The sequence below is a fragment of the Bemisia tabaci genome, chromosome 8 (genome assembly GCF_918797505.1).
Source record: "Bemisia tabaci chromosome 8, PGI_BMITA_v3".
NCBI classification, from domain to species: Eukaryota; Metazoa; Arthropoda; class Insecta; order Hemiptera; family Aleyrodidae; genus Bemisia; species Bemisia tabaci.
The window spans coordinates 43,712,036-43,724,667 of NC_092800.1; the positions used below are offsets into that span (position 1 = coordinate 43,712,036).

The window sequence follows — 12,632 nt, forward strand, 5'->3', positions numbered from 1 at the left end:
ATTAAATGTATCCTTTCCTTGCAAAGTTACAGGAATGTTTATTTTAACCAATTTCCCAGAGAACTTTGAGTGATTTCCTATTATGACACATACATTGGGATTGTTCTGTGGAAAATTGCATCATGCCTAGTGTAATAAGCTGTGATATCCAAAATTATATGCATCTGATCAAGTTGAACCTCGATACTCAGGAATTTTCTAAAGATCATCTTAAAAAATACAACTCCAAAACTTCGAACTCTTTCAGGACTGTACATCTTCTTGCTTTCATTTATCTTTTTTTTTTGCAGGTGAGAATTTAACGCTAGAGCGCGATGCCTTGTGGGGTGAATTGTGGTTTTTTATATCTACAATTCCATCATCGTCCAGCACACTAGTCAATTTAAATCCTCCTGCAATTTCAGCATTGTTATATTCCCTCTCCAGCTCCAACCGGACTCTACAAATGAATGCATTGGTCGCCGTTAGAGCTTTGTCTCCAAGTTTCAATAGAGGTTAGTGAGTTTGATGCAAATTATTTTTCGAGAGTTCTCACCTAGAACCTCACCAACTGATAAATGGGGCCCAAAATTATTTAATATGAGCGCAATTGGACTGCATTTTGCAATTTTGAACTATAAATTTAGGCTCTTCTTGAAAAACTTGTATGTGCATAGAGAAACTAGTGGCACATACGCTGTTTTTAAACCGGGCTAGAATTTATAGTTCCAAATTGCAAAATGTAGTCCAATTCATCTTTCTCATCCTTACCTTTATAACACTTGAGTACGAGGGCTGTCCCAAAAGAAACCGGACTTTTGTCATAGAAGGCGAACCGAGCGTCGTAATGAAGTTTTCTTGGGCTTGTTTGAAAGCTGATAAGCTACTGGAGATGCTTGTTTTTACAGAATGCAAAAATTCGTCTTGGTAAGGAAACTACACGCTTTGGAATAAAGGAAAGTCAAACTCGAGTTGCGATTTTTGTCTTTATTTCAAGAAAAATTTGGATACAACTTTAAAAAAAAACCCAGGTTTTAAGTTAAAAACTTCGTTGCTCTCTTATTCAAATGCTTAAAAATAAGGAAATTAACATTTTAAGCAGCTTACCAAGTCATCACCTATCCCCTTCAAAATACTCGCCAGCTTTGTCGATGCATTTTTGCCACCGTTTCTTCAATTGGAAGAAACACTGTTGGAAATCCTCAGGTTTGAATGATCGCAATTCCTTCAAGGTGTTCTCTTGAATTTCCGGAATGGTTTGAAAACGTCGACCTTTCAAGGTAGATTTAAGTCGTGGAAATAAGAAAAAATCACACGGAGCCAGGTCAGGTGAATAAGGGGGATGAGGGAGGACACTCATGGCATTCTTTGCACAAAATTCGCGAATTTGGAGGGATGCATGGGCAGGTGCATTATCGTGATGCAGAAACCAGGAATTGGCTCCGTGTGATTTTTTCTTATTTCCACGACTTAAATCTACCTTGAAAGGTCGACGTTTTCAAACCATTCCGGAAATTCAAGAGAACACCTTGAAGGAATTGCGATCATTCAAACCTGAGGATTTCCAACAGTGTTTCTTCCAATTGAAGAAACGGTGGCAAAAATGCATCGACAAAGCTGGCGAGTATTTTGAAGGGGATAGGTGATGACTTGGTAAGCTGCTTAAAATGTTAATTTCCTTATTTTTAAGCATTTGAATAAGAGAGCAACGAAGTTTTTAACTTAAAACCTGGGTTTTTTTTTAAAGTTGTATCCAAATTTTTCTTGAAATAAAGACAAAAATCGCAACTCGAGTTTGACTTTCCTTTATTCCAAAGCGTGTAGTTTCCTTACCAAGACGAATTTTTGCATTCTGTAAAAACAAGCATCTCCAGTAGCTTATCAGCTTTCAAACAAGCCCAAGAAAACTTCATTACGACGCTCGGTTCGCCTTCTATGACAAAAGTCCGGTTTCTTTTGGGACAGCCCTCGTATATCCTTTCAATGACTTTAGACAAAAGAAAGGCCAAATTGTATTTGCATGATGAAGTTAGGTAATAGAAAATGTATCCTCAGTCAATTTTTCCTGAGTTACTTATACTTGTTGGTAGAATTTGAGGGTGATATTGAAATATGTTGTTTTGAACACATTTAGTTTATTCCTCGAAAAACAATGCGATTTTCTGAGTATCTGATCTTCTTGCTCACAGTAACTCAGGTGCACATGTCACAGACTCGTGTTTTCATACCTGCATTATATAGATTAGGCAATAATAGTTTGATCTATCTTTGATGGTGTCAAGTCATAAGAGGTGGTTTACATCATTACTGCGGGTGTTGTTATAATTTCGAAATAAATCTTTTGTGAACATGCTGGCTGCTAATTAAAGCAAATATCTTCAAAATACTACAGCTGTTTCTCTCAGGTCATCAAAAAATTTTCATGATTATATTTCATTGTTTTGAATATTTCCATCGGCGTAGACATGGAAGCTTGCCGTCAAAACAGATCTCATCTATACTAATGAATCTAATTAACAATCAGAGTACAATCCTGTAAAATTTTCCATTGCTGGTAATTATCTGGATTTTGTCGCATTTTCAGGAGTCAGACAGGTAGGCGAGAACACCGGGAAAAATCCTGTCGGTTCAGTTCATTTTTGGACTGCGTTAAGCAGAAAGGAACCAAGCCACATCAGCTATTGCCAAATTTAATTGGGCAATTTGGTTTTCTACCCGAAAACGGATGTGCAGATTTTTGTGCAAATTTCAGTGAATTTTCTGCATAGTACGAAGCAAATTATTTAAAATTTTCAAAAGAATCCGCACAAACGTTCTCTTGTAAAAAATTAAATTGCCCAGTTAAAGTTGGCCATAGCTGATGTGGCTTGGTTCCTTTCTGCTTAACAGGGTCCATTTAGGATCATCTTTGACTGGTGTGCTTCCTACTTGCAGCAAAAAAAACAACTATGATGGGCTAGTCTAGGGCTGTTCTATCGGTTGTCGGTAAGCCACCGAAACAGTTCCGTCAAGAAAAAGTTACGATAAGAGCGCTCTTGCCGATAGCGATCAGAGTTTTCGGAGATGACAAAATAAGCTGTTGCCATTTGTACATCTATTTTATGCGCCACCGCGCCAGGCAATCTGATAAACCGACACACGGGGCAACAATGCATTGAGTACGAGCTCTCAAAAATCCGATAAGGCCGGCTGTTAACGATATCATCGCCACTGTCTGTACTGCCGCCAGTTTTGGTAAGAGACGATATTGACAGTGTTCCGGCAAGAATTCGTTTGAACACCCCTAGGCCAGTCTAAGCACTGATGGGCCTACATTCTTTGTTATTTTTTCATTCCGTCTGCCCCTGTACATGTTTATACTGTAATTATGTTCATTTTGTTGCAGATACAGCAAATGAGTTAACTGTTTCGTTATTAGCTCATTGGGATGTATTTTCAAGTGGGAGCAAGCGATTGGCTTTGTATTCAGCATTAGGTCAACTGTTCATGGACTGGGGCGAAACATCAGTGTGTGCTTTGAAACATGATTTTGGAAACCTTGTTTTGTTTAGATTGAAAAAAATTCACGTTGATCTCAGTGTGGCTGCTCCAGACATCCTCCGATCGAAAAAAGTAAGACCTAAAACTTCATGTCAAGATACTGATCTCTTGCATGACGCAAAATCAGCTCTTTTGCCGAGTGCAACGCTTTTTGTCAGCAAGAAACTTTGTTGACAAGAGATAAGCATTATTTCAGAGTAAATATGCATTAATGATCTTTCATTTTCATTATATTTTATTTTCCTGTGCTACAGATATTGGCATGTTATGAGGAAAGGGTGCATGGTCATTGGAGACAGCTATGTGAACCATCAATATATCTCCTATTGGCCAACCATGCCTAGCTTGATATAGTCAATGAGCGGAAAATATCTACGAATGGCCTGTAGGATAAAACTGTATCTTCAACCATTTAACAGATGCTGTCAGAGAATAGTAATTTTTTTTAACAACTTCTGTATAAAGAGAATCATGAATTTTTTTTTTTTTTTTTTTTTTTTTTTTTTTTTTTTGTCAAAGAGCCACCCCAGACTCATTAAACTACAGATATTATTTTTTTTTTCTTTTATTCCACGCATAAGTTTTGTACCTTTTTTCTCATTCCAGAATCATCCTACTTTAACTCACCTGATTGATCTTCTAGGCTTATTGAGCAATTTCTTAGCTAGCAGTGAATTAGTAAAAAATAGCATGGCAGAGAATGGTCTTGCAGCTGTCTTTCACAATTTATGGGTATGGTGCTCTTTGAACTCAAACCTTTTCCAAAGGTATTTAGAAGTTCTGTGCACTTTTACTGCAGATTCACCTGACGGTAAGCTTTTTTTTGCCTTAATTATTGAAGAAAGCTTTAAGTATTTAATTTTTTATTCCGTTCACATTCACATTTTTTTAAACCTTCTCCAAGTTCTCATTGAATAATGATCTAATTTTACCTTTCTGTATAATTTCTTCGAAATTATAACAGGCGCTGAATTGTAAAATGAATCGGAAAAATAAAAGAAGAACTCGCAACTGTATTTTGAAAAGATGAAATTTTCAGAACCCTGTGGTTCCCTTTTCAAATTTTAAATCCTGACTACCTAAATCTTGCCGTTTACAAATTGGCTTCTGAATATTTACAGAAAATACCTTAGGTTCCAAAATTTGTTGCCTCATTTAAATAGGTAAATTAATATTTTCATTATCCTTATGTTTGAGTTTTATAATTTTTCCAAATCATTTTTCAGTTCCTTTTCTTATTGTCTTTTTTTTCAATTTTCAGATGTTTGAATTGCTACGTGTAATATGCATTAATGTATTTTTTTGAACAGTTACTTTCTTTATCCTGGTCATTAAGAATGATCAACATTCACCGCTGGTAAAAATTTATGAAATCAAGTTTTAAAATCTCAGTACTTTTGCCAAAAAGATGTTCTCAGTTTTGAAATGACTGATTTGCCTTCGGAATTGTGGTGCTAGATTATAAGCATTGATAATTTCAAACAAAAAATTATCCTTTACTCCATTGCACAGAGTATATTTTCGGACCAGCTCAATTTCAGCTTTTCAAATCTTTTCCCTTAACGAATCAGTCGAGGTTTTGTTGATAGTCACATTTTTGTTGCACATTTTTTCTCCGTACATATTGTCAATGGTCATTCCTGAAACTCTGTAATTTTTCTTTCCTTACAGCCTGCCATTCATTTGTCTCTAGCACCATAATCTGTGGCAAGACACCACGGTCTCCATCTTTGCTTCATGCTTTGATATCTTATGTCATCAGTGAAGAGAGCTTTTCAGTCATGTTTCAAGCAGCTCTGACAGTCCTAAGCCACTGCTGTCAGTCAAAGCAGTGCAGGCTAATTATTTCCAAGGTAAGAATTCAATATTTTTTTGCCTCAATGGTTTCAAAGTAGAACTTAAGACTTTCATGTTTTTACTTCTGCAAATGAGGTTTTTCAGATAGTTTATGTTTCTTAGAAATTACGTAAAGTTTAAAAAAGCTTTGCATTACATAAATTCTCACTATGAGTGTATAATTGTCTTATATTTATTCTTTTGCAGAATCAAGTTACATCTTCTATCACCAAGATAGCCGGGAAAAAGAAACTTAACGAAGACTTCGACTCTCACTGGTTAAGATTTTTTTGTTGCTTTTCTAGTTTCTATGAAGGTCAAATCAGCTTGATCCAATTACCAAACTTTTTTGAATCAATAGTGACCCTCGCCAATCACTCGAAGCAGTCAATTAGAACTTTAGCCCTCAATGTTCTGATGAACTTAGCATTTTGCCATCCTAACCAGTCAAAAATAGTTTCTGATGACAAAGTTCTACTCATGCTCTCAGGAAAGCTAGATAGAGTTACAAATTTGTCAAAGATTGAACTTAAGTACATAGCAGCGACTACTTGGGTTCTTGCCGCAAATTGTCAAAAAGCAAAACTGTCAATGAAGCGAGTTGCGCTTCACAGTAAGTTGCAAGCTGCTGCTGGTTTGGTTGTAGATGATGACATCATCAAATTGTTAGAAAAAATTGCTGCGCTATTCCTTACATAGTACTCCAATGAGCTCCGTGATTTAGCACTGTTCAAGTGATCCCACGGTTCTCTTGTCAATACTTTTTTGTCAATGAAGCTCAATTGTATTTTAAAATTTATGTCCCTTCTAATCAACAATAAGACTGATGTTTTACGTTCATTTCTTTGACCGCACTATGTTTTTGCCTTATTATCTGTGGAGATGCCTTGTCGGTTAAATTTTTTATGTTTTAGCTATGTTTCTTTTTATCTTGTACGATTTTATTACTGACCACGTATAATTCCCAGGAGGAGAAAGTATTTCTGTCTGTTTTCTTTGAGAACTATTTTTATCGTAAATATTGTGAAACTGGTTTCCAAAGAGCACAGCTTCTCTTGCAAAACATATCACTACCTTTTAATTGTAAAAATTTGATTTGCATTTTTTTAAAATTAACATTGCCTTATACTCGTTTACATGTTATTATGAGAGAACAGAAGGAAAAGTCGTAGAGCGAGGCTGAATCTACAGCACTTTTCTTTGTTAGATACCTTGTGTCAAAATTCGTGTTAAAGTTTTTAAAGAGGCCGGAACATTTTCACTTTCGTAACGCCTTTATTATGTATTTTCCTATTTACCTGGGGGGGGGGGGGGGGGCTGTCCTGAACATCTTGACTTCGGGGTCATCATCTCTCCTTTAGACATTTTCGCTCTCTTCTCTCTGAAAATTTTTCTTTTTTTACACCATATTATGAATCCATTCCATCCAGATTTATAATCTATCGTTCCTCAATATCGGAGTTAGTTGGTAAGAGCAAATAGATAGCTCAAGCGTGTGGCAATCGCAGTTTACATTCCAATTTTGAAAAGTTGCGTTACACCTCCGAAAGAATCATCAAAATTCAAATTTCGCGGTTTTTTGTGAGCGCTGTCGACGGTACAGCGCTCTATATTCGGAGATGCGCAACTCGAGACCACGTTGTAGGTTATGTCAAACATGTCAACAATATCTCTTATCAATTATCCCCTTATCAACGTTTTAACACGCCTCTTCATACCGGTCTGATCTCGATTTTTACGTATGTACATGTGTCTAAAGATGTATTTCACTATCTAATATTTTTATCTCAGCAATATATATTTGTGCTAGTGTATTAAAAGTCAGACTGATTATTTATCTTCTGCTTTTTAGACTTATCATCATCTGGATAATCCAGCACTGAGGATTTGATAATTATCGTGTAGAAGGTATGGTTGGGAATTGTTTCCTCTAGATAGTGGCTTTATTAATTTTTCAATAGATTTTAACGTGCAGTCTGCCATTGACTATCCACCTCCTGATCAAAGAACCTAAATCCCTTTACTGAAACACTCTTGATCATTTATTGACTTCTAATCCATGAAGTTCGGAGCTGATACAAGACTTCTCGATAGTACCATCTCAGCCCTAACGCACAGTAGAATGAATTGCGCCAGAATTATTGTTGTAGGCGGTGGAGCCGCAGGCACAGCAGCTGCAACGAGATTGGCTCAAAACGGGTTTGAGAATGTGACGCTTCTGGAGGCTGGAGGAAGACTTGGTGGGCGGTGTCATACTATAGCTCTAGGTGAGGAGCATGTTGACCTGGGTGCTCAGTGGATCCATGGAGAAGAAGGAAATGCTGTATATGCAATGGCAGCCCCATTAAATTTGACTAAAGACTCGATTGTCAGCAAAGCTAGCATAGTCAATGCCAAGTTTTTCAAGCCCGATGGAAGTATGATGGATTCAAAAATATCCGATTCCCTCTTACTTTACTGTTTCAAAATTGCTGAGAAAATTCATGCTCAAGAGCCATCTTCGAACCGTTCCTTGTCTCTTGGTGATGTTTTCATGAAGAGTTTTAATGAAAACCTACTTGAACTGAAAGACGTCAACATTTGTGATGCCGATATTAATCAAATTCTGGAGTGGTTCCATAAATTTGAAAATTCTTTAGAAGCATCAGACTCTTGGTACGATGTCTCCTTCGAGGGTTATCGCAAATATGAAGAGTGTAATGGCAATCTAAATGTTGCTTGGAAAACTGGAGGCTATTCAAACGTTATCGATTTACTGTTGCAGCGGCAACCCAAGTCAAAATCGGAAATACATTTGAATGTGCAATTTGGTAAAGAAGTTACCAAGATTGTCCAGGGAGAGCATGAATTGGTTTTAACATGTGCTGACGGAAGTGTTTTCACTGCTGATCACACTATAGTCTGTGTGTCCTTGGGTGTTCTGAAAGCGAACGTCCCGTTCATGTTTAATCCACCTCTCCCTGGAAAAAAATTGCTTGCAATTAATACATTAGCGATGGGAGTTGCTGAAAAATTATTTATTCAGTTTCCATATCGCTGGTGGCCAGACGAGTGGCCATCTCTTCAAATTCTGTTAGACTCTAATATCAAAGAAGAACTTAAAGAGATGAAGAAAGAATGGTTGGAGGAAGTCTTTTCTTTTTTTGTGCTGGACAATGCTCCAAATACTCTCTGTGGTTGGGTAGGAGGGAACGCTGCTCGCTATGTATCAAACATACCGGATGAGGAAATTAAAAATGATTTACTCTTTCTTTTAAAGAGGTATTTGTCAAAACTTTATCAAATTCCCAACCCAATTCGATTTGCAAGGTCAAATTGGTACGGCAATACCCATTTTAGAGGCTCTTACTCTTTTGTCACCGTTCAGGCGAATGAGAACAATTCATCAAGTGAAGATTTAGCCGAGCCCATCCTAGATGCCTTTGGTAGACCGGTGATAATGTTTGCCGGTGAGGCCACCCACTCGCATTTTTTTTCAACTGTGCATGGAGCCATTGAAACTGGCTGGAGAGAGGCAGATAGATTGCTCTCATATTACAGTAAAGTGCAACATGTGAATACCGCAATCATTGGCGGAGGTATGGCTGGTTTAGGGGCAGCAGTCACACTCGAAAAAAATAATGTGGATTATGTCATCCTGGAAGCACAAAATCACTTGGGTGGAAGAATTCAATCCATAAATGAAGGGTCAACAGTCATGGAGCTTGGAGCACAGTGGCTTCACGGGACGGAAAACGGCTTGTATCAATGGGCGCAGGAAGGTGGTTTATTGTCTGATCAAGTGGGTTCCGAAGGGAAAGGCTTGTATCTGAGGGACGATAAAACAGTGGTGTCGCAAACCATTGTAGATAGAGTCAGTGACGAAGTTGACTTAATTTTGAAGGAGATGGAGGACTTTTCACCATTCAGGATGAAAAATTTGTCTCCTAAAACCACAACAACAAAATCAGTGGGTGAATATTTGGCGGCAGAGTTCAAAGATCGTCTTTCCAAATTACCGGAGGATATTTTGCAAACAGCTCTGCAGCTTTTCAACTGGCATTGGCGATTTCAGATTATCGATAACGCCTGTGATTCCCTTGACTCTCTACCGATCGAAGAGTGGGGCAGTTACTCTTTGAATGGATCTCAAGATAACATTGTATTGAAAAATGGATATTCGTCTCTTGTTAAACTTATTTCTTCAGCTCTATCACAAGACAGGATTAAGCTGAATACTGCCGTTAAAAAAATCCGATGGTATGGAGGTGCATCTTCAGATCATGTCCAGCTCTCCAGCTTTAATATTATATCAAGCAATATCACTGATGAGCTGATATCAAAGTTAAATTTAAAAAATTGCACCAATTGTGAGTCTGCTCATCAACTCCAACCATTGAGCACTTTATACCCTGTCTCGATTTTGTGTGAAAATGGAATTCAAATTCTTGCTCGTCATGTCATTGTAACTTGCTCGTTAGGGTTTTTGAAGAAACATCACCATGAACTCTTTTCACCCCCTTTACCTCTGCTCCATCGCAACATGGTAAACACCATTGGCTTTGGTGCGATAGAAAAAATTTTCCTCATCTTTGAGCAATGTTGGTGGAATCAATCTACAGAAGGATTCCAGCTGTTATGGACGCAAGTCACATCTCACTCCACTGAAAAAGAGTTAGGTATGAGTTGGATTCGGGATGTAACGGGTTTTGATGTTCTTAGTCGTGAGCCGCCCATATTAGTTGGATGGGTTGGTGGTCCCGGGGCTAAGGTAATGCAAGATCTTTCAGAAGAAAAACTAGCCCAAGATTGTCAAGTCCTGTTGCAAAAATTTCTTCATGAGAAAGTGCCATTACCAAAAAAAGTTGTTCGATCGCAGTGGATAAGTAATCCTTTTATTAAAGGGGGCTACAGTCATGCAACTAGAAATTGTCAGCAACTTGGATTAAGACCAGTTGATCTAAACAAAGTTATCGATTTTAGTAGTGTCAACAATACTGTTCGCCATCCGGTCATTTTATTCGCAGGAGAGGCCAATAGTGAACATGATTTTTCTACAACACATGGGGCGTATCACTCAGGTATTGATCGAGCTTCTATTTTGGTGGAACACTCAAAGATAATGAGCAAATTATGAAATAATTATTTGGCACCATAATTGGACTACATTTTGCAATGAGGAACTGCGATTTTTGGCTCATCCATGAAAGCACCTATTTGCATGAAGAATCTATTGGCACAAATGTTGTTTCTCAAATGAGCTGGAAATACCTATTAGTTTTCCATTGTAAAATGTAGTCCAGCTATTGTCACAATTTAATTGTTACTATAAATTAGGGATACTATCTTTGAAGTAAAAAATTTGTTTGGGAAATAAAAATAATGTCTTCATTTTTTGGCACAAAAAATTATTTTGTTTTAAAAGTTACCTGAATAATTTAGCAAAGGAGAGGGAAAACAACAGAATGCCCACTACTTAATTATATTGCCAAAATACTATTTAATAAGATTGAAATATTGAGTATCATGAACAAATGACCTCCAGAGCAAAATAATATTCACAACAAAATTTCAAACTCGAAGTCCTGTATCTTAGTAGTGCAGGTGTTACTCAGGATGTAACTTCATGAATTTACTTAGGTATTTGAATTGAAAATGTGTTTTTATCCCTCACCCAAGTAGCACAGTGCAATGTAAACATTAAAATAATTTTGCAATTTAATGCAATAAAGTTGCAACTTTTTTTTAGCTTGTAATTGAATTGAAATTTGAATTTTTATTTAATTTGGTCAATAAATACCGATTTTAGATAATCAACAAAATACAAGTCCCATGTGTTAACGGAGGCAATTTGCAATGCGAATCAAATCGCTAAGTATTTAAATTTCATTGTTGTAAATTTCAATGAGAGGAACTCCTCCATTTAGTGAAAAGGTAACACACGGGACACTCTGATACAGTAGCAATAATTTTACTATGTAATTGCAATTGATTGCAACCTGTGCTGCTTGGACAGGTCAAATACGGAAACAAGTTACAAATTTTTAAGACACTTTAACCCTGTAACGGTTGCTGTATGGTAGTAGGAACATTGCTGCATTATAATACCTATGTCTGTAGCCAAGAATATAATGTCATAGCAATGTTCCGTAACGTTTTTGCAACCCTCTTGATAACCATCGCAGGGCAGGTTTAATAGTTAAGTAACGTAAGGATTAGGTGAAGCTGTGTTTTAGGTTACCAATAGACTGTGATACTCAAGCATTGAAACAAACTTTATAATCTCTATGCAGGACTTCATTTTGCAATGAGGAGCCGCTATTTCATGTACATCCATAATAACGCCCATCTACAAGAGAAAACTAATTGAACATAAATATGTCGTTAACCTAAGTCAGAGGTAAAAGTTCCGAATTGCAAAATGTAGCCTAATAGGACTGCACTTTGCAATTTGGAACTATAAATTCTGGCTCTTCTTGAAAAACACTTATGTGCATAGGGAAACTAGTGCCACATACGTTGTTTTTAAACCGGGCTAGAATTAATAGTTCCAAATTGCAAAATGTAGTCCAATTGAATTTTAGCTTAATGTAAGTTTCAAATTGTATAGCTTAAGAAAATTTTTGTAAGTGCATTTTTGCTTGTCTGAAATGTTAGAATCAATATACATGTGAGTGAGGAGCAATACAAATAAAAATTAAAGTTTTTTTTTTAACACATCTTAGATCTACTTATCTGTGCCAAAATACCCTCTTCATCTTTTCAAATAGTCTTTGAATATGCATTGAAGGGGCATTTGGAAAAAGAGCTTATGTCCATCTGCTGTTGCTAAGATAAGATAGTGCAACACCACTGTTCCTTTACTCAGATTAAAATGTACTTAACAGCACACAAAATATTCATAATGTTTTGGTCTCCTTCTAAAATTAAAGTAGTGGATATTTTAAAACACTACAGCTGCAATATGCATTTCCGCAGTGTCACTGGCGATGTTTGCTCTTTTCCTGGATGATCCTTCAGATGAGTTCCTTACCTCGAATCTATGAGTAATAACGTACATACTGAAACATGAAATTAGCATCTCTCTCTTTCACAAATTTGTGTAATAGTTGGATGAAAGCACTCAACATTTTTTTTTGTATTTCTGCTAGAAGTTATTTCATGGTTCGTGCTGCCTTGAAAATTGCTTGATTTTGAAATGTTTTTACAAGACCTTAAAATTGCTTGGTTTTCTGGCAGATGCTGAAATTTTTCTCTTTACTTAACCTCAGTGGTAGATGCTTGCCAAAAACCAATGC

At 36.8% G+C, this 12,632-nt stretch overlaps 2 protein-coding genes across 3 annotated transcripts in view; both read left to right on the forward strand.

Moving 5' to 3' along the window:
• The window catches only part of ana3 (rotatin homolog anastral spindle 3), a 38,657-nt gene extending 32,038 nt beyond the window's left edge, over positions 1-6,619 (forward strand). For both annotated transcript variants that reach the window (XM_072303478.1, XM_019047887.2), the window contains exons 23-27: positions 291-494; positions 3,365-3,591; positions 4,126-4,330; positions 5,191-5,372; positions 5,563-6,619. In XM_072303478.1, coding sequence (XP_072159579.1) covers positions 291-494; positions 3,365-3,591; positions 4,126-4,330; positions 5,191-5,372; positions 5,563-6,054 — 1,310 coding nt within the window. In that variant the 3' untranslated portion in view covers positions 6,055-6,619. The remainder of the gene's footprint in view (positions 1-290; positions 495-3,364; positions 3,592-4,125; positions 4,331-5,190; positions 5,373-5,562) is intronic.
• A 78-nt stretch (positions 6,620-6,697) lies between these two features.
• Positions 6,698-12,053, forward strand: LOC109034642 (uncharacterized). The gene has a single exon (XM_019047890.2). It carries the CDS (start codon positions 7,415-7,417, stop codon positions 10,469-10,471), a length of 3,057 nt encoding a protein of 1,018 aa, XP_018903435.2. The 5' UTR covers positions 6,698-7,414; the 3' UTR covers positions 10,472-12,053.
• The last annotated feature ends 579 nt before the right edge of the window (positions 12,054-12,632 follow it).